Source organism: Ischnura elegans, chromosome 5, assembly GCF_921293095.1.
Source record: "Ischnura elegans chromosome 5, ioIscEleg1.1, whole genome shotgun sequence".
In the NCBI taxonomy this organism is placed as follows: domain Eukaryota; kingdom Metazoa; phylum Arthropoda; class Insecta; order Odonata; family Coenagrionidae; genus Ischnura; species Ischnura elegans.
In genome coordinates this window covers 32,437,933-32,463,689 of record NC_060250.1, presented here as the reverse complement: position 1 = coordinate 32,463,689, position 25,757 = coordinate 32,437,933, and the positions used below count along the sequence as shown (strand labels likewise).

The 25,757-nt window shown below is 39.4% G+C and overlaps 1 protein-coding gene across 1 annotated transcript; it reads left to right on the top strand.

Annotated features, from left to right (window-relative positions):
• Positions 1-1,610: 1,610 nt before the first annotated feature.
• LOC124158670 lies at positions 1,611-23,837 on the top strand. The gene is made up of 7 exons (XM_046533888.1): positions 1,611-1,781; positions 1,869-2,063; positions 2,155-2,487; positions 3,885-4,005; positions 7,760-7,921; positions 9,985-10,610; positions 23,382-23,837. Exons 1-7 carry the CDS (start codon positions 1,713-1,715, stop codon positions 23,604-23,606), a joined length of 1,731 nt encoding a protein of 576 aa, XP_046389844.1. The 5' UTR covers positions 1,611-1,712; the 3' UTR covers positions 23,607-23,837.
• Positions 23,838-25,757: the final 1,920 nt, after the last annotated feature.

Here is a 25,757-nt window from a genome sequence, read left to right as displayed (position 1 = left end):
AGAGTTAGAGAGATTAATTTTGCAAAATAAGGTACTTCGTTGATATTATTTTCCATTTCGCGCTCGTCAAGAAAAGTTTGTGAAATAGGTCGCGAAGAATTCCAGTGTAGATGCAGGCTATAACTTAGTGTTGTGTGGTTTTGAAATAAATGTATAGAATGCCAATGAGGGTAAACTGGTAAGGGGGCATCCATTAATTACGTGAGGCGATTAAGGGAAGAGGGGGTCAAGCCGAATCTCACTCAATCTCACCTGGGGGAGAGGGAGGGTCCTGCAAGTATCACGTAATTTTTTCCGCAAGAAACAGTGTAAAATTGCGAGGAAACTGGGTTGAATTGAGCAAACAAATTTGGTTCTACTAAAATATGACTTCATTCTAAACAATAATATTTATTGCAGTTATGCGAACGCCAAAAAAGTAGCACAGTAGCTCTTCAACTGTTTAGCTACCGGCCAGCGAAAAGGTAGATCGACATTTATGACATTCTATAGTGACATGGATTCAAATTATTTGATTAAAATTAAACAAATTGTTTTTTAATGAATCAAACGCGATGAAACATAGTTTAATGTATTTACTATGAAAATGCGCATTTTGAACAGCCTCACGTGAGGAAGGGGGTCGAGCCAAATCTAACTATATCTTACTAAGGGGGAGGGAGGATCTAAAAATCGCCAAAATCACCTCACGCAATTAATGGACACTCCTAATAGGTGTGTGGGAGATAAGTCGGGGGGCTAACCGATAAGGAAGAGTTGACATAAGGGAACTGAGAGAAAAATAATTAGAGGCACGAAGAGGGCAGAGTTGAATAGATAGATTGGTAGCATACATTTAACTAACGATGTGACTGCCGGTTTGAAATTTAAAAACAGTCAGGACTCTGCGTCTGAATTTGCAGTTGAGCTATTCCATATCTCGGTTAGTTTAGAAACGTTACATGAAATTAAGTAATACCAAAGGTAAATTTCACAATGCTTAATTTTTATGCGCAAGCTTTTACATGCCATGAGGAATGGAGGGAAGGAGGGAAGGTTTAGGGTTAGGAAATTGGTGCCATGAAATTTGCCTGTGCTGTCCATGGCAGTGCTTCGCAGTGTCTCCTCTTTTCTATAATATATATTTTTGTGTTTTATATCATCTCTAATATAAATTAGGTGTTGCGCGATAAAATGTTTGAGCTGGTTTTTATCAATCGGTAGCCAAGAGTTATTAGAATGATAACTTTTTATAAATTTTTAAAGTGTCCTTAGTAATACGTTCTTCGCGTAAATAAGTATAATCATCTAGGGCTAGGACTATTGGCGAAATAATCGTGACAATTCTGTTTTTAAATACTGTTTATTTGTATGCAATCGAAAATACCCGCATATAAAGACAAAATCAATTTTTTCATGCTTCCCAGAATTGAGTCGCTCTAATTAGCTTTTTTCTCTAGTTTTTACGATTTTTTTGTCTTGATCGTCGATTAGAAGGTCGATCATTAATATCTATCCAGATGCGTTAATATATTTGTGGCGTTCGAGGCTGCGTTTGTTCAATATTTATGGCTTGTCCCATGGATTCGCTCGCTGTTCGATGTGTTTGATATATTCGTAACTTAGCAACAATGTAGGTTTGCTTATCAAAACAATTCAGCTTAGTTTTATTTCATTTGTTTTTACTTGCATCAAAATTTCCAGTAAATACCTCGCGTAAAATATTCCCGAAAATGGAATCTGAAGAAGTAAATTCCAGTGAGAATTTGGATTGGAAAGGAGAAAATTCAAGTGATGAAAAGGTACGGTAATTCTTTGATCGTTACTTACGGTAATATACTGGCAGTTTTATACACTGGCTTTACTTTGCGTATTTATTTACATCACAGTCGTCGACCACAGCTGTAGAAAACCCTGATGAAAACCCCATCACCTCTACGGAGCAAATGTTTCTCCTCGAATGCCAGGTCTGCAGAGTACTCATATCGAATCCAGATCTTAGATTAAGGCTTGGATCTGACGATTTGGTTCTTTGTGAAAGCACACGCCTGACTGTGACATTCATGAATTTCCCAGAAATAGAGGTATGTCATTGTGTTAAGAAATCATAGCGGTGATAGATTTTTAGCTATTGAGTAATGGAATCCGCGAATTAAGTTTTCTCCTCTATTTCAGCTTTGCGAAGATGAGAGCAGAGATTCATTTGATTGCACCAAGTCGGAGCCAAAATGTGGAAAATCGTGCCTTTTTGCACTTTCGGAAAAACAGCTCCAGCCTTTCGTGTGCCAGCCCTTGCCTCCCTGTAGCTTCCCCGTCCAAATTAAACTTTATAGTCTGGATTCCATATTTTGTGGCGATTCTAATTCGAGAACGCCTATTGGATGTTGTGCCGTACCGATGGGGGAACTCTTTGCACAGATGCTTAGCCAAGCCAGTGACATAATGGATGCACCCCTAACATGTGGAACAAAAGAGGATTACCCTATCAGAGATTTTACGGGAACGGAGGTCAGTAATTATTAAATTTTGAATCAATTTGTACTACCAACTAGTTGCCTCGAAATTTCTAACATCATGCTGCTACCATTCATTTTAAATTACATGCAGTTTAGTTTTGTCTACAAGTTATGTCAAATACAGTTATGTTGTGACTACCAATGCTTCATTATTTTTCGATCTTTCGATTTCTGCGCTCGCACGTATGCGTACCTTACTAATCATCAAAATCGGTTGCTGTTGATTACAATTTTGGCTAAAATATGCAATCAGCCCTCTGAAAATTTGGAGTTCTCAACCTAGAAATGAAGCAGCTAATTTTACTTTACTGGCTGCTTACTAAGCAGATAATACTTCTTTGATTAAGGTTTTAGTGTTGACCATAGGTGTAAAGTTCACCTAGATTAGAGGTCTACTTTTACTAACAAATTTTCTTAATGTTCCAAACATAATTTATTGTTGCTTAACGAACAATTCCGTCTTAACTTACAATATTTTATCTTTCACTGTGTCTAACAATCACTTAAGCAGCTGATTATCATTTGCCTTTTATTAGTATTTTAAATTGGAAAATCATAAGCTGTCAGGACCAGTTGAATGTCAGCTGTTGTATTAGCATATATGTGTTGTGTCAGCATCTCGCCAAAGTTTAGGCAATGGTCCACCGACTATGTTATGAAAGTACATATCTAGCGTAAACGTTTATAATGGTTCGTATAAAAGTCGGTCGAATTGCCATACGCTTATTTGATACCACTAACGATTCAGCTGTTCTGGTGAAGATATCCAGCACATTAAAGATGCCTTCATCCTTTCTGGATGTTCAACTCGCCAGCGTCTATGAGGACTATGTATTTTATTTTGAGGGTTATTGTGACGAAAAGAACTGTTCCTGTTCACCCATGGCCCATCTGTCCTTCAGTTAAAAAACTAATTGAAATCTGTAGTTTAGAAGTTGGAAGAGTATTCGTCAATCTCGGATACATTTAAAGAGTGTGCGCGTAGTGAGACGCAATTTTTCACTATTTTTCAAATGAAGTTAATTCATAAATAAGGTTCTGAGAATCCTTACAATTGTTCATTTTTTCTTTTAGCAGTGTTTGAATGCCGGTTTTCATTTATCAGCACATTTTAAACTTTTTACTTTTTTGATTATATTGAGTTAAATGTTGTAACTGGAGTTATTTTAAACATTTACATTTATTTATTTATGCAAGGCACATAATTGTAAGTTTTTAATCAAACTCTTCTTTATGACAATTATACTCGTAATAGAAATTTCGAAAGTATTTCAGAAACTTTGTAATGCCTGTTATCTTGGTAAAATACATTTTAAAGGAAATCATTCTCCTCAAGTATAGTAATTCGATTGGACTTTATTTAAAGTAAAATTATCTTTTTATTTTCAGATTGGCTCAATGTTTGCTTGCGTGCGAATATCATGTTTTGGAAAAATGATCCTAGCCCCAATTTCTGTGGGAGCGTGTATACAACAGTCAGATAGTGAAAATGATAAGGAAATGACTGAAGGTATGAACATTTTTTTCTCCTCGATGCTCTTTAGTGCATGTTTTTGTGTTGCAATATAAGATTTAACAAAATGGCAATAGTTTTAAATCACTTTTTAAGTATATTTTAGTGCCATACCAGTATTTGTTTAGAAACACACGATCACCACTCATTAGGGTGACCCAAAACATTTTTTTATAGTGTGGGATAACTTCTTGGTGCCGGTTCATTGGTAAACAAATGACAGGAAAAAATAAGGTTAATCGCCCAACATGTAACCTTTCTGAATCCAGCATTAAATTTAAGGCACAAACTTATTGAAAATTGGCTGCATTACTTGAGCAATTCTCAGCGTGAGGTTTTTCGGGATTCGACGGCAGGCATTGCGGTTATCGGAAAAAGGAAATTACTCCTGGTTTAAAAGTTATCTTTCCTATTTACTTTGAATTGGCCACAAAATATTTATGGCACCTCCAACTTCATCTCAACCTTCAACCGCGCGTACTACAGGTAGGATTGGTGAGCACTGCGAGAAATGAAGAATATCACCACTTGAGCCCCCTGGTTTTCACGTCATTTTAAAGACTTATTTTCCGCAGTATCATCTGATTCTACCAAATAAAAAACTTATTCGCTTAAGAAAACAATTTATGGCGATGGTCGATTCATGATTTCACTGCGATCCCTCATAAAAATAAAATTATTGTTGACCCTGTTTTCACCAAAAATCAGCATCATCAGGAACATATTTCACTAGGTTATCACTTTAAATTCCCGGGGTAAAATGAGCTGAGGAATGTGTATTTAAAGTGACCAACTTTTCAATAAATTACCTGATGATCCTTCACGTCTGCACTACCCAGCTCTTGTAATAAATATATTTTATAAAGTGGAATTGAAGTGAATCAGCTTTACGAGAATGAAGAAAATTGATGGTTGACTCTCGGAGGCTTCCATCTCCATGCAAAAATTCGGAATTATATCTTGGATTGTTTGTATGGCAGTTTTAGAGAAACTCTTCAAAATTGTCCGCGATCGTTTAGGCAAAAATTACGGGTATCAATTCATCCAAAAATATTGAAATTTAAATAAAGATGGCGAGATAAAAAAGTCGAGACAAAATTACGTTGGCACTAAATTTGTTTTCTGCGCACACCAAAAGGTGCCGTTGTATTAGGAGTCGTATACATGAGCCATTAAAAAAGTATCGAATTATTACATATACGTCCATTTTACAATTGCCGATTCGCTAGAACATTAAAGGATCGTTCCAATCACAGAATACTTGAAATATAAAATATTAGAGAACTTTAGAGAGAACGTTAGAGAACTAGAATAGTACTGAAAGTTTTAACTATGTTATTTTAGGAATTCTAATGCTTTATAAATGTTTCCCTCTATTTTAACGCTAAATCAGAGGAAAGGGCCGTTTGCCCGGAAGAGTATGCAGTATTGTCTATCCGAAAACTTTTTAGTGGCCCAGATCCACACTCTCTTCCATATCGGCATCCCTTCGTTGTAAATAAGTGACGACGCGACGTTAACACCCATGGTGCGCCATAGGACTTTATACCGTGATATTTCAATTTTCATTCTTGTTGTTATCCGTATTGGAACCGCAAAGTAGTTTGCCCTATCGACCAGTGATAATTTTTAAAATTTTATACTTGAAAAAGCCGTTAAAAAAACGAAACGTTCATAAGGATATCTTAACCGTCAGGAAATACGTGACTAATCTAATCCCACATTACTTGTAGATGGCCTCCGGCAGTCCTCTTCAGTGGTTTCTGCGGCGGCCGATCTGTGGCTTTTTTTCGGAAACTCGCTTCCTCCAGCATGGGTTTTGTCATTCGGGATGTAAATCCATGATGACAAATTTTACCCCTTAGCCTAAATTCTTCTTGCGTCGCCTGAATTCATTCACAACTCCTTCGGCAGCTGAGTAGCCTTTGTTTCTTAAAAAATAGTATTCCACCGCGATGGTCTTCAAGCATTCCTGACGAATTCGATTCCATCCTTGTTCTAATATCATTTAAGAACTCTACAGGTCAAGGTAGATTTATATGTAACATTTTGTCGATCATGCTATATTCCTCACAAAGTTCGTCTAACGCATCCATTAGAGCCTGAATCCCTCTCAAAGACTGTCTAAACAACACCTTATCATCTGCGAAATTCGTTGATTTAAGCTTCAGTCCCTCCAATTAAACTCCTGCTTCCAACTCAACCCGCGCCTCCCTTACCGCCTCATCTGTGTACAGGTTAAAAACCAATGGCGATAGTGGACAGCCCTGCCTCAATCCTCGGCCAATGCTTGCCCACCTTGATTCTCCGTCCGCTAACCTTACATGCGTATTCTGGGCCTTAAATAATTCGACGGAGTCGCCTATTCTTCCAAACGACGCCTATTTTCTTAAGAATGTCAATTAGCTTTGCACAGTCCACTCACTGTATTGAATTCGCTTTGGCTGAACTCTGAACTGGCTTTGATTGTACTCTTTATTCTAGTGTTTTTTCAGTATGATTATTGAAAGTTATCCCAAAACCATGAGTAAATTATGAGTTTGTAATTATATTACGACAAAAAAATGATTTCATTAAAAATAAATAAAATTTTGTCGTTTTCGAATGCTCAAATTTTGTAAATATATCTTTGAAAAATAAGTCGATTGAAGTCGATCGATAAGACTTTGAAAATAAGGGTGATTGAAATATGTATAGCGGGTTCCATAATGCATGCGGCACGGGTTGCATAGCTTTGTCAATGCTGTGTGCGGCAGACGCACCGGTGCGTCCTTAGTTTTATTTGTTAAAAACAATCATAGGATTTATTATTATTATTTTTACGGTATCCATAGAGACATATCTACTTGGTTATTGCAGAAAAACCACTGCCGCTCATGGCGACATTTTTCATCAAAATGGCCAGCAGTGAAAGTGTTAATAAAACCACTTCCTGGTTATTATATTCTAGGTTCCCCGTCAGTATTATGGCTCATATCATTCGTCACTATTTTCACTGGCGCCCAGGCTTTGGAAATACTCTCGCCATATAAGCATTGTTTTTCCACAACACTGTGTCCTTCCGAATAGCTCAAAGTATCCTTTGAGGACGCGAATGTTGTGGTTTAAAGCGATACTCTCCTCACAAATCCTCTCCTATCTCCGTGGAATTTTTATTCTTTTGTTTCATTGCTCGCATTCATGAAACGCGACGGTAGTTCGTCGTCCTTCTCCATTCATCTCCAAACCTAAATCGCGAAGGCTTTTCTCGTTCTCCTTCTTAAGTGTGTGTGTATCTTCTCTTGATTGGAGATAAGATGGAGATTATGTCCACATATATGCAAGCCATATATTTAGAAGATGAGCGGTCTTTCATTTATAAGAATGGGATGTAGTTTTTAAACTTTTATGTTCATTTTTTCATGTGATACGACCTGAAACTTCGGAATTATTACTTACTTTTGGCAGTTTATATTTAAATTAATTTACGTTTTTATTTTTGAATGAATGTTTCCTGAATCTACGGTGCTTTGAGGATTAATTTTCTCTCGTAGAAGGTAAATTTTGGGCGTCTTTCCTTAAATTTCTGCCGTTAAATCATAATTTCTCGCTAATATTTATACGCTGCGTAATTTGCATGTAAAGCCTAGCTGTAATGTAAGTGCGATGACACCTTGAGCGTGCCACCTGAGCCCGCGAGACATTGAGTGGCCGGTTAGTGTGCCCTCTCTTCCTGTCCTCACCGCTAACTTGACTCCTCTATTGTTTACAGGGAGTGGGATGGAACCGTGCAGTTTCGGAGAGGAGATGGCCGATGGGGTTTTTTTGCCCTGCGAGAGCGGCACCGACTTCAGCAGCACCAATCTCACCGCCGGCAATTTGGAGAGCGAAGCTGACTGGATGCAAGGCTCGGGACAGATACAGGCCATCGGACGTATGTTTTCTCCCACTGTTCCGTCTTCGTATCATTCTAACCTATTCAATCAGGAACTGGCCGTCAAATACGGTGAATGTAAATCTGCAAGTTGTCTGCATAAATATGACATTTGCAGTGAGGTATAAGAGCTAGCGAGGTGCTTGAACAAAAACGGTTCAAGAATTGTGCCTTGTGGAACTCCCCCGAAACTGGGAGAAAATTTGATAAAAATAAAATTTTTCGGGTCTTACCGCGTAGTTCAGGTTATATCCCGACGTTTCGCGACTCTTGCTGGCCGCTATTTCAGTGGTGATTGGGCTTCGACTCCAGCAACATTCAAAATTGGCGGAACACGCGGCTCCAGGACAACGAATTTATTTTGAAAAAAAAAAACAAAGCTCTCGCCTGGTTTAACAGATTTAAACTTCAGTTGCTTCTAGAGGCGATAGAAATTCGAAAACAAAAATAGAATACCAACAGGGATTTCGGCCTCCAATCGAGCAACTCCTGGATGCCTGTTTTGAACCGACTAATCTCCTCAACCTCTCTTCCGTACCCCCTAACCCACCAACTTGAGGAGCATATATTTCAATCAACACCGGTAACAGCCCAATTACACCTGAAGAAACGACCAGCAGAGGTCACGAAACGTCGGGATATAACCTGAAGTACGCGGTAAGACATCGAAAAATTTTATTTTAATCAAATTTTCTATCAGTTCCAGAGGATTTCTTCAAGGCTCCATTCTTGAAGTGTTGTTTTTCACCTCGCTGGCTCTTACATCTCATTCAAATGTATCTTTGTCTAGACAACTTGCAGATTTGTCTTGAATCCTATCCAAATAAATGGAATGAGGTGTGGAATTGATCAGCAAATATATCCAATGTTTCTGTAAATGGCTAATTGTTCAATGCCTTAACTTAAAATCCTGACTACACTAGTTGTAAGCCAACAATTTTCGTCAATATTTCCTATCAGGACTTCATCTCTATGAGTGGCCTTCCCAAAATAAGATTTAGAATATCATTGTAAATTCCTCAATTCCTGTGAAAAGTTTCGGAAATCTATTAATTGATTCCTTGAGTTGGCGGGAGCATGTTAAAGCTTTATCAAAAAATGTGTATTATAGACCATTTACCAATTAAAGCATTGAAGGCATACGCTCCCGCTTTAATTAAGCGTTTAACTGGTTCAAACTCTTGTATTCCCACATTTCGACTATTTCTCAATGATTTCCTCAGATGTTTACTTTGAACTCTACACCAACTGACTGCGTCTTCAGAACTCCTATTTGCGTTTTGTTTTTAACATCTGCTGTGGTGAAAACTTCTTGCCTTATTATCATAAAATAAAATGCCTAACATTGCTTAAACGCCGGCAACAGCAAAAAGACTTCATTCGTAGGCAAGATCCTGAAACCCAAAAACCCCACCTATTAGTATTTAAGCACTTTGTATAGATAAAATGTAAAATAGGAAAGAAATTAATACTGGTCTCTGACTTATTCGTTGTTCATAAATTCCATTCCTTAATATTTGATTGCTTTTTCCCTAATTATTCCCGCAAATTATGGAATTGTTTACCCGAGAATGCTAGTTACTCGTCTACAATTTATAATTGTATAAATAAAATTAGCGGTTATTTATGTAAATTTATTAGTTTTTTGCTTGTTATTAATACAATTTTCTATAGTATATGGAGTGCTTTGACTGGCTGATATAATGTCTTCCCTCTAATTTTGAATGACATTTATCATATGCTATTGAAGTATCATTAAAATTGATCAGCTTTGTCACCCACTCAATCAAATCAACCCCTTTGAAGTTGAAATTGAAAGGTTTATAGTTTAAATCTCTGAAAAGTTACGTTATTTCAATTTTTGAGTCTCCACTGCTGTTTTATTTGTGTTTTATAGGTTCTGCTCCGTAGCGAATTGAGTATTGGTGTTACCGTGTTACCACTGCATATTAAGATATTTTTTGTCAATTGTTTGTTGTGGCGTGTAGAAATTTTTTCTAGGGGACTTAATTTTTCCAGAACAATAAAGACAATTTTCAATTCAATTTATAATATGTCCAAAGAGCTTCGCGACGACGCGACAAGCGCCTATATGGAGATGCCCGCGCAAGAGGAGTTCCGGTACGAGGAGATCCGCGCCTCCGTGAACGGCCACACGCTATACTTCAAGGTCCTGAAGAAATGCAAGCCGTCGAATGCTCTCGGGGAAGCCGGAGGCCAGGATGCTCTGGCCAAGCTCGCGGCGGTCGAGGCTCCCGTCTCCAGTGACTCTCGGCGATGTCCGGCGGCGCAGAGGTGCTCCAAAAGGGACCAAGTGGAACCGAAGGAGGAAGCGAATGAACGGAGGCCGCAACAGCAGCAGCAGAAGAGGTCATCCCAGCGCAATTCGGCCCAGATGGTCGGTTGCGGTCGCGGCCCGGGAAGATCTCTGCAGGCTATGGCGGAAAAGGAGGGTGGCTATCGGGTATCGTTCGACCCTGAGTGGGAGAATGAGCTCAAGTCAGAGGAGATGTCCGATGGCTTAGTACCCTACGACGAACCCAACAATGGTCGCCGTTCTTCTGCTCGTCGTGACAGCAAGACAGAAGAGGTTTCGGCAAAGAAATCCAATAGCAAAGAAATATTCAGCATCAGCGTTGGGGAACAGGTCATGACGGATGGAAAAGCAAGGCCAAAACTAGTGCTCGAGGTAGGTGTTAGATAATTAAATCAAATTAAACTTCCTCTATATACTGAAACTGTAGATTCCTCGCGGAGACTTGTACCCAACATCGTTTCGATATGATATTTCACTATCAAGGGTCTAGATATTGCCATCTGATGCCGAAACCATGTTCAGAAAGATTAAAGCAAAAAATACAAAGCGAACCTGCATTTCCAAGATAATAGATACACAAATATAAGCTTCAAACGCTTAATTGCGTTCGTGAACCAACTTTGTTGCATCCAATCCTTTTCTCTATGAATATTAGAAAATGTTTTCGACGACGACGACGATCCTCAAAAAATGTTTTCGATTGAGGGAAGCCATAGTGAACTAGATCTTTCTATAGATAATACCTTGTAAACCTGCTGGCATACTCAGAAGCATATATATATATATATACTGGCATATTGTTGCCCTACTTATATCTTTTATTTTATTCACAATGTTAGCTCTATTATGCAAGGATTTTTAAGAGGAAGAAAAAATTCACATTGACCTGGCTCAAATCAGGATTTCTCGATTCTGTACCAATAACATCTGATAAAGTCATCGACAACCCATGATTATCAATGCTACCAATCCGAACTTTGGATGCTGAATACATGCTTTACCTGAGTATTCAGTCAATTATTCGGATTCTGTAGAGCTACTTTAAATAGTATCAGAATAGCGTTAGATCTTTAGTTGGTTGGCAGATTCGAGCATCCGCCAATAGAAATTATGTTAAAATTATAGAAAATGAAGAAGAAAATAGAATTGTTCTTTAGGCAACGATGGTCTGAGGAGAAAAGATGCAGAAAGCCATGTACAAATGATAAAATTTCATTGAATGCAAATATTTTCTTCTTTTCGTGAGAAGAACATGGAACACCTAAATATCTTATCTTTAAAAATATCGAGAGTATGGTAGAAAGAGATCAGGATTATTGCTTAAATTTTATGATTAAAAGGTTTTCCCCTACTTCATTATGGGGTAATCAAACTTCGCACTATACAGTGAAATTTATTTTACACTCGCCCAACATGTTTCACCACACCGTGTCGTATTCATGCGCAAAGAAGTTTGATTTTTACGTTATTGATGTTCAACATTTCCACTGTGTTACCCGTAGAGTTATCAATTTTATTTCCCCCCCTCAATAGCAATTTCTTCAATCGAATAGTTCACTTAACGAGTTTTGATGTGAATGTAGACCTACAGCTAATCTCAAGCACAATTTCATTTCTCAATCTTGAGAAAAATCAATAGCCAATGGGTGACTTAAAGTTACCTTAAATACAAGGTTGCTTGAATTCGATGAAGATTATGTGCTTGTGATTAAATCTTGTTTCTATAAGTGTTGATGGCCGACGCAATCCAAATTTCCTAAAACTGTAGTTTCTGTCCGTTGGGTAAACTTTTATCTTGTACGTTTCTGGAGACTTATGTCCCGAATCAGTGCACGATTGTATGGTGAGTATTGATACCCCAATGATAACATGTATACTTAGTGGGTAGATTGTAGTAGAATGAATTGGATGTGTCTCACCAATAACTCGAATCCTGACTGCGATAGGCATGTAGTGCGGTGGATACTAGAGTGGATTTTAGTGTCATTCGTAGAAAAATGTAATATCTGGGAAAAGTTGCCTGCAACAATAACTAAACAGTTGCGATTTTTTCCGATTAATTTCAAAATTTTACCCCCGCTACACAGTAAATGATTGAGATATTTTATCTAGTCGATACTATATATGTCATAGCAATAAATATTCGAAGAAATCGGGAACAAGGGAAATTAATGGATACCGGGGGCGCAGCTAGGAATCAAGGCTAGGGGGGGTTTTGGTGCAACTAATGCCGGGGTGTGTGGGGGTATGGAATACCCTCCAGGATAAAAGGTAGGTGCGAGATTAATAGATTGCGGAAATTTAATAAAAATGATTCTAAGTGGTGAGATTTATGGCTTTCTGGGGGATATTTTATTAATCCTTACACTATTTTAGTAATAATATCAATTCAATTAAGTAAAATGGATTAAACTTAAAAATTTCTCTGGGCTCTGTGGGGGGGGGTTTATCCCCCAAACCCCCCCCTCCTCGTTGCGCCACTGATGGATACACCATTTCTGTATTTCCAAGTTTTACTTATTTTTATGTTTCTTCAGATTTAGGGCAAGTTATGTCGTAATTAAGTAAAGTCCCCGAACATATGGCATAACGAATTATTCTTTCTCTTTTACCATTCATTTTTATCGATTTCTGAAATCATTTTGGAATTTAATTTAACGAATTCCCTTTTCTCGTGAGGTTTTGTTACCCATGAAAAATAATTCTTTCTGGAAAATTATTTCTATCCATATTTGTGTGGTTTCAGCGTGAGCTACGAATACGAGAGAGATTTGGGACGAAAAACTATAAGCAAATAGTACAATCCCGAAAATTATTAGCTATTACTGGTTAAGTGTGCTTATTAGAACTTATCATGGTAAAAGAACTAAAAAATAATTGCTGAATACTCATACCACGACAATACGCCCCTCATTGAAAATGCTTTTTATGCGTAGCCCCCGGAAAATGCTATGGTATTAGGGTTTTTTTTTGAAGAATGTAGCGTTTTTATGGCTATTTAATGTAACGGAATTCTAGTAAAACTGCAGCGAATAGTCATTACTGGATGTAATTACTTTAAAAGTATGTTTTTATGTATTTTCTGTAAGGACTTTTTAATTTAACGTGCTAACATAACGGATTCAGTACCGAATATATTGTTGAAGCATTGGTCTATCTGGAAGGAATCCGATTCACCAATACCTCATGTCAGTGCTTCCATATCAACGGTTAAATATCACATCTGCAATATCGCAATACATCATATAGATTAAGTTCCCATTTCGAATTTGCCTCATTATTTACTTATTTGATAGGAAGACTTTCGTGTTTCTTCCATTTTTTTAAATTAAAGTTGAGCAATATTTTTACCCTTTTATCCGAGCTCACTGTTTCTCATGAATAAAATATTCACGTTGTCTTCGAGTTCTCCATCGCCCGAATGAACCCCTCAACTCCTTTGTGGAGCTTCTGGACGGTTTTAATATTATAAGAACACTTTTCTACCCCTCTAGGCCGATATCATTTTCTAGGTACTCGAGCATTCGGCCCGTGATCGATTCGTCGCTCGGAAATGCGCAGGCCGTGCGGCGAATTTAAGTCGCAGAGAGGGCATTTAAAGAGAAGTGGTCTTTCGCCGTTTCCCGTAAAGCGACTAGCGTTCGCCGTGACGTTCGTGGCTATGCTCTCCATTGTATCACCTTGGGAGTTGCGCAGTCATTGAAACCAATATTCCATGTAGCTAGACGATGGGGAGAATCTTTAGTACCTAATTCCTCTCATATCATCTGGTATTTATTCCGCTTCCCTGTATCCACCGGCAGCAGACGGTATCCATCGGATATCTAAATAAGGTGGATATATTAAAAAAAAAAAACGTTATTACACGATGGATATTCTGACAAAGTTAAATAGATATCATATTTTTAACATCGACGACGAGATGTGAAAATCCGTAGATATCCAAGTTGTAGTATCCTTGATATTAAAAAATTGTTATTCCAAACAGTGTCTATAGGCAGAAAATGTTCTGCATATAGTTGAAGAGCGCAATTGTTTTGTCTGCATGTCTGAGGATTACCAAAAACCATAATAAGTAACCCCTCTCGTAAGATATTGTGAAGATATCGAAGAGATGTTGAAATATGGACCTCCATGTCCACTGTTGGACGTCGCTGCGACGTTGTTTGGCAGTTCCTAAGGGTATTTGACAGATATCCATGCAGCGTTAGTTGGATTGATATGGATAATGCACGGATGTCGTAGATTAAGGCCGACCATGTTGTCTGGGTGTTGTTGGAATATTGGTTGTTGCTTGGGTCGCTTCTTGTAGTTTGTTTGGAAGCCCCTGGTAAAATGGAGGACGAAGGATTTTCGATTGGCTTTTTCGGAATGGTCGTGTCCCTAAAGACGAAATTTGACTTAGCATAATTTCTTCACTATTATCCGAGCTCTCCGTTAATTATATTTTTTAAGCGCTTATGGTTCTTTTCCGATTCACTCCCTTCTGGCGACACTGTGCAATATTATTTCTTCGAGTCTGTAAATTCGTTTATTCCATGCCAGAAACTTTATCACAAAACATCGTCGCATATTTATTCCGGAGCGTTCCTCTCTAGAATTCGGATGGGAATTTTGGATGGATCACAGATGTCTTTCTGTATTGCGCACTAGGGAAAGCTTTTGCGGAGCCTAGCCACAGCTGAAACATTTCGCTTCGAACGGAATCATATATATTTTGTGGTTATTTAAATGATAGAAGGGAGCGCGAGAAACCTGTTTCCTGAAAAGATTGGTTATTGCTCTTAAATTTTCTACGCGCGGTTTTTTTTTCGAGTTCGAGCTCTCTGCCTGGGAATCCTTGGAATGTTTCAGTCATCAAAACAGTATTACCTTCGTACCCTTTGGTTTTTCGATTTTAGGGCATACTTGTGCATAAATGTTTTTCTTTATGATCTTTTCATTAATAGTCCTGCTCCTATAAACGCCTACGTTACATCTCCATTCCTGATGTTTGTCCTAGGCGTTTATTTAATCGTAAAAGGCCAACGGAATCCTATTAAATTCACCCATTAATTGAGCAAAATAAGTTGGATAATAGGTCATTTACGACGCTGGATTCAAATTAGTTGTTCATTGCTCTTCTGCTCTTTATTTTCCTTATCTTTGCCTCATGACTATCTGACTGCTTTGTATCGTAAAATAATGCATGTCATTTGCGTTAAATATACGTGCATACGTAGTAAAGGGTAATTTTCTTGGCATTTTGAGTTATATTGGTTAGTTGGAAGATATAAAAGTCCTTAATGTTAGCGATGATGTTAGCGAATCTTCTGTGTTATATGTTGGAAAATATTATTTATTGTTGGTATGTGCACTCTCCCTTGTTTTGTAATCATATTTCTAGAGAAAGATTACCTTTTATTTTGTCTTTTTGTTTTAAAAACTTAGCTTCTTACCTTTTTGCGATTTTATTTGCGTTTGATTCCTTTCCATTTTTCAAATAGTCGATGTTCATAAGCAGATTTTATTTATTTCTGCAATATTCCGTTGATTTCAAATTCCGATAGCTCAGTGCTGTCGCTATATTTACTTGTACTTCAGCTGATACTAAGAACTCCTTGGAAAGTGGATTCCTATGAACTAAAGTGGAACTGTTGGGTGCCTTCAGAACGAAAGTCGCGGATATGTTCGGTGGTAAGACTCAATACTCCGCCAATATCAAGTGAGAGCGAAGCAGGTTTTAAACACTGTCTTCATAATATGCATATCTATAATATTTCGTTGCGATTGTCATGGTTGAAGCTAGACGCTTTCCATTTTATCCTTGATGTTCTATGCCGTAAAAGGTGGTATTAATTATTGTTCTTAATCTGCATATTGCTGTGCCTTGAAATGATGGATTTTATTTACAGACGTGATAGATTGTAAACGGAAAAAAAATGTCCGTTAAATATGGAATGTCGTGTTGAATACTTCAGAAAAATACTCTCTGATGAAGCATGGCAGAGAGGAAATAAAAGCGGAAGAATTGTTTATCTCGAGCGAGGATAGCAGTCTGATGAGACGCTCAAACGACGGAGCAAAATTGTTTGGAGTGCGTATCGAAATGAAGGAAATTGATTGAGAAATGAGGAAGAGGAAGCGTGGAATTTGGGACGTTGTGAAAGCGGGAAAAAAATAACTGAGGTGAAAGAGAATTCATGTTGGAAAATCGATACTATTCCTGATGAAAACCCTAGAAAAAACTCCCTGTGGCAGAAGAAATATTTGCCAATGTCGTTTTGGGATCAAACACTCATTTGGTGCAAGTGGTAGGCGAGAAGATTTTAACTAATGAATTTTCTGTGTTTACTACCGCATTGGGTAAATTAATGATTGTACTTAATTGACGACTCATGCGCTGAAAAATACTTTCTCTTTGATGTTCAATTTTATAAGGAAATAGCATTTCATCAACATTCAATGGCTTATCCCCAAAGGTAGATTTATCTCACAATTAGTGCTAGTGCAGTCCATACCGCTCGCAAATACGCAGGAAATCTTGGTATATCAAAATCTCTATGATATGGGTTTATATTACCGATGATGTTTATGCGCTTTCTGAGGAGGAATCTACCGCCTGCCGTTTAGAACTATTGTAGTAATTTCTATTTATCTACGAGTGCTATCGAATTTTATTTTTTTTAAATTTTACTTACATTTATTTTAGGTATAAAATATCATAGGGTTTGCTTATTTTTAATTAATTAACCTAAAAAACATAAAAATTGACCCCTCCCGCAAAATATAATTTATATAGGTATGCTATTAATTAGCGTACACAGTAAACAAAGCACCACGATCTGCCGCACGTCTCTTTTAAATCCGATGCACTACACGCAGTGAGAAAAACTAGAGCCTCATTAATAGCCCTGCACTTGACGGTAGGACACGAGTTACGATAGATGAGGTCCAGATTCGAGCCCCAGTGGCGTAAGAATGTTTTCCGGAGGTAATCCATCCCCCACCCTCGAGTTTACACGATTGGTTATCCTCTGGTAAGTACGCACACAAGTAAAGCTCCGTCCGTGGATTGGGGCGTTTAGGACCGGTGCCTTGTCGTTTTTCACAAAGGGTTATATTACAGACCGAATCAGTATTTGGCATGTTTTATTACCTTCTGAAAAGGTAGGAATAAAGTCCGATAATTCGTACATCTGGACTGCGCAAGTGGCCTCTCCCCTTGGCCAAGGGCTAGTTGTTTAGATTGGTTTAGATCTGGCAACTTGGGTTGGATAGCAGTGAGCGGGATTTTTCACCCAGCCAGCTATGGAATGTGGGGACGATATGCTGGGGTCAGCGTGGTGAAATCAAATTGATAAAATATGGAGAGCAAGCTAAAAGTTATGCTCAGTGAAAGGGGCCAAACTTCTACTTTAATGCAGCTTAGTATTCAGGAAAATTAGAAAATTTACATCTGAGGAACAGGGCTGGAGATGTTCGAGAAAGACCTGGAGTGCCTAAATATTTACGATGGGAAATGATAACATTTTGTAGAAATGGATGGCAAATCACTCTCACGAGTCATTGTGGGAAAAGGAGATAGCGTTTGATTTTGGTAGCCTTTCATCGATTATGAATTACATTTTAGGTGGCGCCCCGGCACCAAACAGCGCCTTACTCATAAGCCGACACGGCTTTCATTAATTGATAAGTGATTGTTTAGACTAGCTCTTAAACCATAAATTTTTACTTTTAGCCATGTTGAAGAGCAAAGAAGCTGTTGCTAAGGAGAGATGGATGCGGAATGCGAGGTTGTAAGTCTCACGGTCAGGTTTTCTCGCTATACCCAGAGTCGCGTTTAAAATAGTTTTGGGGCCATTGCGGATTATCTCCCGGATCAGATAAAATTTGCAAAGTACGGATTAGCCGATGATAGTAGGGGATAGTAGGTAGACGATAGTAAGGTAAAAGCAAATCGTGAAATTTTTATGAGGGATAATGGCACTAAAGGATTGTTTTTTAAAACTAGGCTGGAAGGAGTGCATGGAGAGATAGAACAAGGAGAGTGAGGGAGTTATAAGTAGCAACCGATACCGACATATCTTAAACGCATGAAGCAGAAATGGCAATATTTCCGGAGCGCGAACATGAGGTTGTTTTTCGAGATGTTATATAATAAATAATATGAAAAATTTACTTATTTATCTTGGATTCTAATGATTTATGAACGCCCTTCATAAAAAAGCCTAATATTAGAGCAGAGAGGCTAGTTACTCAGTTATAATAGCAGCAATATGCGAAGTTCTGATGACAGCGGTCAGAGAATTACAGGTGGAGGTGAGGTGGTCAATGGAGGTTTGGGCGCTTAGAGGAGTACAGGGGTTATTATCTTTCGGATTTGTTGAAATTTGAACAGATCAGATAAGCTTGAACCATACCGGCGTCGCGTCGGGCGATTTGACCTAAACGTCACCATATTTGGCGGGTTACACAGGTCAACACAATAATAACCTTGGCCTATCAGGTACGAAATATTGTAGGCCATATTATCGTCCAAAATCCATATACACAATTCAAAAGTGTCTTGTATAAAGTCGAAAATATGACTTTTAGCCTGCTTTTTTTCGATTTGAGACCACTGTGCGACGATACTATCTCTCCCTTACATTCGATCACTTACATCCTTCTGCCTGTCATACCGGCCACTAAAGTAACGTAAGTCGTTTTAGGATAGGTTGATAGATCACTGAGAATGATAATTCTTCCCAGTTCCATGCCTCAGGAGATAAGTCGCAATAGGCTCAAAAAATAATTCCGAAAGAATCCAAGGTAATTCAGCGCAAAAACGACTACATAAACGGTTGAGGTGAATACTCTGTAATCAACGTACGTAGAAATTCTTTTCTCTCACGTTCTGCTTTGACCACATTCACACTTGAGAACTTTTGAATTGTATTCCCTGCTCATTGTCAGCCATCTGATCGTGATGATGACTTTCTGCTTTCTTTTTAGGAGCTGCAGATTTCATTTTAAGGGTTTGACGAATGTTTTCCTTGGATTCCCGGTTTTGACTTCTTGATGGGAATTTCTGGTCAGCTCAGCGTTTCCTTCCGCGGTTATGACGCATCAAGTATACCGCGTAGGAAAAACACATACCACTTGTCGGTACCTTGTTTTACGCTGCCGTCATCACCATAAGAATTCGTTCTCTATGTGAGTGAGAGAAGGGTTATGACTCCCTGCTGTTTATGGTCATCTTCCGCAATGGCAAGTCGAAGTAATTTCAAGACACCACTTCCAGATACTTTTTCCTTGTTCTCGTCTGCTTATACGTATCTCAATGTCCCCTGCCAATAACATGTTTCTCGGCTCGTGAGTTTTCATACGATTTGGCAATTTCGTACGGTTATTTATTATATCTGTCCATGTGGTCACATGCATGTGATTGGTATCAGAATACCATGAACAGATAGAAATGAATGTTATTCAATGGAAGGGGGATGGGGTTGGTGTGGTGGCTAGAGTGTTGACTTCCACCCCCCCCCCCTTGGGCTCGGGTTCAAATCCAGGCAGTGGCAGAAAATTTTCAGAGTCTGCCCGATCCCTGCTTTTATGTTGTCCGGAGGACATTTCAAGCGCAACACTCCGTCCATCGGGAGGGACGATAAGCCGTGGTCCTCTTGGCGCCTTTCGTTAAGAGGAGGGTCATGTCGCCGCCGGGTTTCTCTCCACCTTTCCTTCCATACCCTTCCCTCATGCTGCAAATTACCTCAGCCGTCGGTCGCCTCCAACAAATACCATACCGATTATTCAATTGATAGAGGTGAGGTGGTCAACGGAGTTTTGGTCACTTACGGGAGCACGGAGGTTATTATCTCTCGGAATCAGTGGCGCAGCGAGGGGGGAGTTTTGGGGGATAAACCCCCCCCCCCCCCAGAGCTCAGACAAAATTTTAAGTTTAATCTATTTTATTTGGATTAATATTACTTATAGAATAGTGTAAGGATTAATAAAATATCCCTCAGAAAGCCGCTAAACTCACCATTTTTAACGATTTATCTTATTTTTTTCTGGCGGAGGGCCCTCGCACCTCCCGATTACCCTGGCAGGTATGCCATACACCCCAGTATTAGTTGCACCTGAAACCCCCCCCCCCCCCTAGCCTTAATTCCTGGCTGCGCCCCTGCTCGGAATAGTTGAAATTTGAACTATAGGCTCATGCCGGCGTCGCGTCGGGCGTCGCGTTAATTATTTGTAAACATAGTTTGGAAATGTACAGACATACATGTGTGTTGACAGATATGTATCTATCCCTGTACCTCAATGTAACAGGTATTGTAATCTTATGAGACATCTTGTTAATCTTTTGAGTATAATTCCTGTGACTCTTCTATGATTACACTACAATATACGGCGACGCTGTGTAGCAATAGGTTGCGGATTTATACGGAATCGTTCGCTTTTGATTTGCCTAGTTAATGTTTACGTCGAGGAAATTGGTGAGAAATTTCACGGCAATAATTGTTGAAGGGAAATTTATAAATTTATAAGATTCGCTTACGACCACTTATGACAGGCATTGATAGATTCGCTTTAACTTTGCGAGAGCATTGAATTCAGATTAGTCATATGAGAGCTATGCTGCAGAGTTATACCTACTGAGATAGAATTAGGACGGTCCATGACGTGTGGGAATAGTGGGCAGAACGAGATAGATGAAACAATTAAATCACGTGGGAAGTGTGGAGAAGAGAGCTGCGCTTGCGAAGGCGTCTTTTGCGTTGGAGAGTAAAGTTATGAAGGAAATATAGGGGTTAAATAAAATAATGGCTGAAAAAAGTTTTTTTTGCGGAGTCTAGCCTTGTGTTGTCCATTGAAGTTGTCTCAAGGGAGAATATAACGGGGCTGGAGGTGTTCGAATTTTGGGCGAGGATGAAACGAAAGCGTTGAGTGGGTTTTAATGATTGCAAACGAGGTAGTCCACGATATAGTGGGTAGGGAGGAATTCCTTAAATGGTTTCAGCACCCCAAAATGGTTTTAAAATATTCTTAAAATATGTACGCGAAAAAACTTCCAGCCAGTTTGGCTGAGATATCTATAGCATCTAGGTACTACTAAAAATCCCCTAGCTGGAACAGAAAGCGTTTTCTATCGACATCTCATTAAATTAAGGTTCGACTTTGAAAATATCGGCGTATGAAAATATAATTGTTATTATTATTAATGATTTTTGCTATATATTTAATGTGTTCATACTTTTATTCTAAATTATTATTTTAGTGAATGAGCTTCCTTTGAAGTCCTGTAGTCATGATCAAAGAAATTCTCGGAGACGTTTTGGAGCTACGGTACTGCTTATATGGCGCTTAATTATTCTCTAAAGTCATACTTGTCAGTTATACAAAGTGATACATGTGTCTAAGGTAGTTACTAATTTTCCCCATTCGGTGATGGCGGATTTGTTACAACTTACTAAAGATAAAGCACAAATCCTCACCGCCATATGACAGCTCCTATTTGCTGTGAATTATTTTATATGCATTTTTGTTATGGATGGAGTGAGTACTTAGCGGGGAGGGGATGTTGAATGGGTGAAAATGTTCAAGTTTGTGACTGCCCTCCCCGACTTGTTTTTTTTCATCAATGCCGCAACTCGCGCCATGATGATGATTAGGTACCTGGATATTATTACACGAGTATTCAAATGAATAAATGATCACCCGAATGAATTCTGAGGACTCAAATGATTACATGAGTGCTCACGGATGAGCATACTTAAAATACATAACCACACTGATACCGTAAGAAAACAAGGTTCCTGACTTGTGTTGCCATCAAAATGTCCGAGCACGCAACAGTGGTTCATTGATTTCGAGTGTTATTCTTCAATGGTATTCACTTCGGAACCCGCAAACTTTTTGCTATGTTATTCATTTCGGGAATGCCGTAGCGGGAGTGGGGGAGGATTTTCGAGGGATTCAAACCAGTGGCGTAGCGAGGGGGTGGGTCGAGGGGGTCCGGACTCCCTCCCCCTGAAATATAAAAACACAGTTAATTTGCTTCGTAAAAGAAAGCAAAATATTGGAAAACAACGAATTTACAAAAGATTTCTTTGACAAGTGAAGTTTTTTTCGATTATTAAAAGTTAGTGTTTTTAATTAAAAATTAGTTAAAAACTGTCTATTTAGTACTCTGTTTTTCCAAAAATTTTCCATCCGATTTTGGACCACCCCCGAACGAAATTCCTGGCTTCGCGGCTGATTCAAACCCCCCGAAATGTTTGTGAGATAGACATAGGTCTACTGCCTGCAAATAATCCCCCTCAGAAATCTATCTCCCCTCTATGTGAACCACCCGAAATATTTTTCTGGCTACGGCCTAGTGTCTGGGTATTCATTGTAATCAATTGAACTCTCAATCATTCGGGTAATTTTTTTATTTAATGATAGCACTAGAATGAAATTTTTATATCTAAACTTTAGATTCTAAAGCCCAAATTCATAGTCGTTTTCTTGGAGTACACATGGCTCTCCCCTCGGAAAACGGTTGGGGGTTCCCATAGTTACGCAAGTGAAATCATGCATTCGTGTAGAAATTGGTGACATACGTACAATGGATGCACTTTATGAGCCAAAGGGTCATGCAACGAGCGTTGGACACCCAGGTGATGGTTATGAATTTATGCCTAAGTAATCATAAGAGTACCTCACTAAGGGGCGCAGCTAGGAATTAAGGCCGGGGGGGGGGGGGGGGGGGGGGTTTAGGCACAACTAATACTGGGGTGTCTGGAGGTGTGGAATAACTGCCAGGGTATGAGGGAGGTGCGAGGGGGAACTCCTTTAGAAAAAATTCAATATAAATGGTTCAAAATGGTGAGTTTTACGGCTTCCGGAGGGATATTTTATTAATATTTACACTATTCTGTAAGTAAGAAATATTGATCCAACTAAGTAAAATGGATTGAACTTTTAAACATTTCTGAGCTCTGGGCGGGGGGGGGTTATCCCCCAAACCCCCCCCCCCCTCGCTGCGCCACTGACTTCACTTACAATGTGTGATAGCTCCTGGCACTCCCCTTCCGTGGGCGTTTTGGGACACGATTTCAAACGGAGTTCCCGAGTTCCATCCCTTCTGCGAGACACGAGTGTGTAAAGAGTATCCTCTCGCTCCCGTTACAGATCCGGGCTCCGAAGACGAAGGAAGATCTGGACGAGGAGGAAGCTGCGATCGATGCTGCAGAAGACAGGCAGAAGAGGAGAGAGGACCGGAAGAGGGCCCGCGGATATGTTACGGATGAAACGCAGTATGTTATGTCCGACTTTGGACCACCAGGAGGTTATAATGAGAGCCCAAAGAAGGAGGGTAAAGGTAAAGGCAAGGGGAAAGGGAAAAAAAAGAAATGATCGCTGAATCAAAGCCTTCCGCTTGATTCCCGCTTCTGCTGTCGTTTCGGAATGCCATTCATCGTTATCAAGTACGTGTCAGTCGGTCCTATGATCGTGCATTTAAGAACATATTTGTGAGTCCCAAGCCTTTCTCCTAACATCGTTTCATAGCTTGTTAATGTCGTCAAATCAAAGTCTCATTATTCATGTCCGTGATGTATTCATCGAGGAATAAAACTGTGAATTCATTATGAATTTTTCATTACTTTCTGTGGTTTCGGCGTTAACGTAAACTATTCAAAATAAGTGTTATGTTTCGAAGTCTGCTACGTGAACGGCGGTGAAATATACATGAACTGTAATGAGAAAAAAACCTGCACCGGAAAGCGAACCACGGGCTAATGGTGATTGGCTGCTTTCAGGTTCTCTCCTGCGTCTTTTCATCTCAGGCGACGACATGTCTCGCAAGCGTGGCAGTTTGTTCTTCAGGTCCGAAGTGTAGGATGCAGTTGGTGATTTCCTTATATAGTACCTTTCCTTCAGCCGGGGGCCGGTTCGTTTTGGTGCGCGTTCTTGTTTTCGCTGAAAACTCGTTTCCAACAGCTGGGTAGTGTGTAGCCATCTTCTCTTTTGAAATTATTTGGGTTTTTCTTTATTTCGATGGCTTCTCTGATGAGTGTTGGATAGTAGCGACTTTATTTTGTGATCAATATCGCTTCTTCTACTGATATTGAAGTTGTTTCGGGTTTCCCACCGGATGAGGTTCTCCATCTTTGCCGACGTTTCGATGGTCGTATCGTCCATCGAAACGTCGGCAGGGATGGAGAACCTCATCCGGTGGGAAACCCGAAACAATTTTAACATCATCATACGCCGGGAAAACCTCAGATCTTGCTTCTCATACATTTACATTACGAGAGAAATGGGCAGTGTGTAGCTATCTTCTCTTTTGAGATTATTTGGGTTTTTCTTTATTTTGATGGCTTCTCTAATGAGTCTCGCATAATAGCGCCTTTCTTTTGTTATCAATCTTGCTTCTTCCACATTTACATTGTGTTTCGGTCCGCTCCATGTGTGTTCGGCGATGGCTGAGGTGCTTGTTTTTAATGGCTCTCTGGTGCTCTTGAAGGCGCATCTTCGAGCTCTAGACGTTTGGCCGATGTATGCCTGAACCGGCCGGCGATACAAACTGGCCCCCGACTGAAGGAAAGGTATGTAACGAAATCACCTACTGCATCCTACATTTCGGATCTGAAGAAGCAAACTGCAACGTTTGCGAAACATGTCGTCGCCTGGGATGAACATACGCGGGAGAGAACCTGACAGCAGCCACTCATCGACACCACTCCGCGGAAGCCTTATTTCCAACACAGACTTTTGGCTTTCATGGCCTCTGCGCAGACCCAATCAGCCTCGTACAATTGCCATGGGAATTTAGGAACCTTAATGAGAATCCAGGAACCTGTAGTGGTGTGCGCAGTAGCCCAAAAAGCCAATAGTCCGTGCTTCGATCCCCGGTCCAGGGGAATTTTTTCCCATGGCAATTTGTGTGAATTCGAAATAAGTTCACGAATCACCCATAACCCCTCCATACCTTGAGTGACACCTGTCAGTTTGTCACTCTTGAGGAACTGAGGATAACCCTGGTGATTAGTTTTTCTCGCTCTTTGTACTCTGATTTCAGTGCAAATATAGTATGAGATTTTGGACTAGGATTGCAGAATTTATCATTGAAGTTTGTACTTTTGATTGAGAAGAATAATGGCAAGATTTTATAACTACGCATTGCTTCTTATATTTCGGGAAAACATTTCAACTACTCCGAGAAATCTTCACTGATTTTTAATTTAAGTCTTCAGAAGGGCCATGTGATCCTTGGTGGCGGTGTGTAACTGAATTGCAGGGGCGCCGACTTATAAAAAATATTGGGGGGGCCCATATCGGAGGTCTTGCCCCGGGAAGAGGTTAAATTCAAAGTGTGTCGCAGCACCGAAACACTACCATGATTCACAACACTTGATTCAGTTAACCTGCTTAACCTTATAATTATTTTTTTCAACACTAATTGTTGAATTTATTTTAAAAGGTAACTATCGTCAAGCATGGGAAATAAAAATCACCAATATATTTTTGTGATTTCACAAGGCATAATATAACTTAATTATTTTC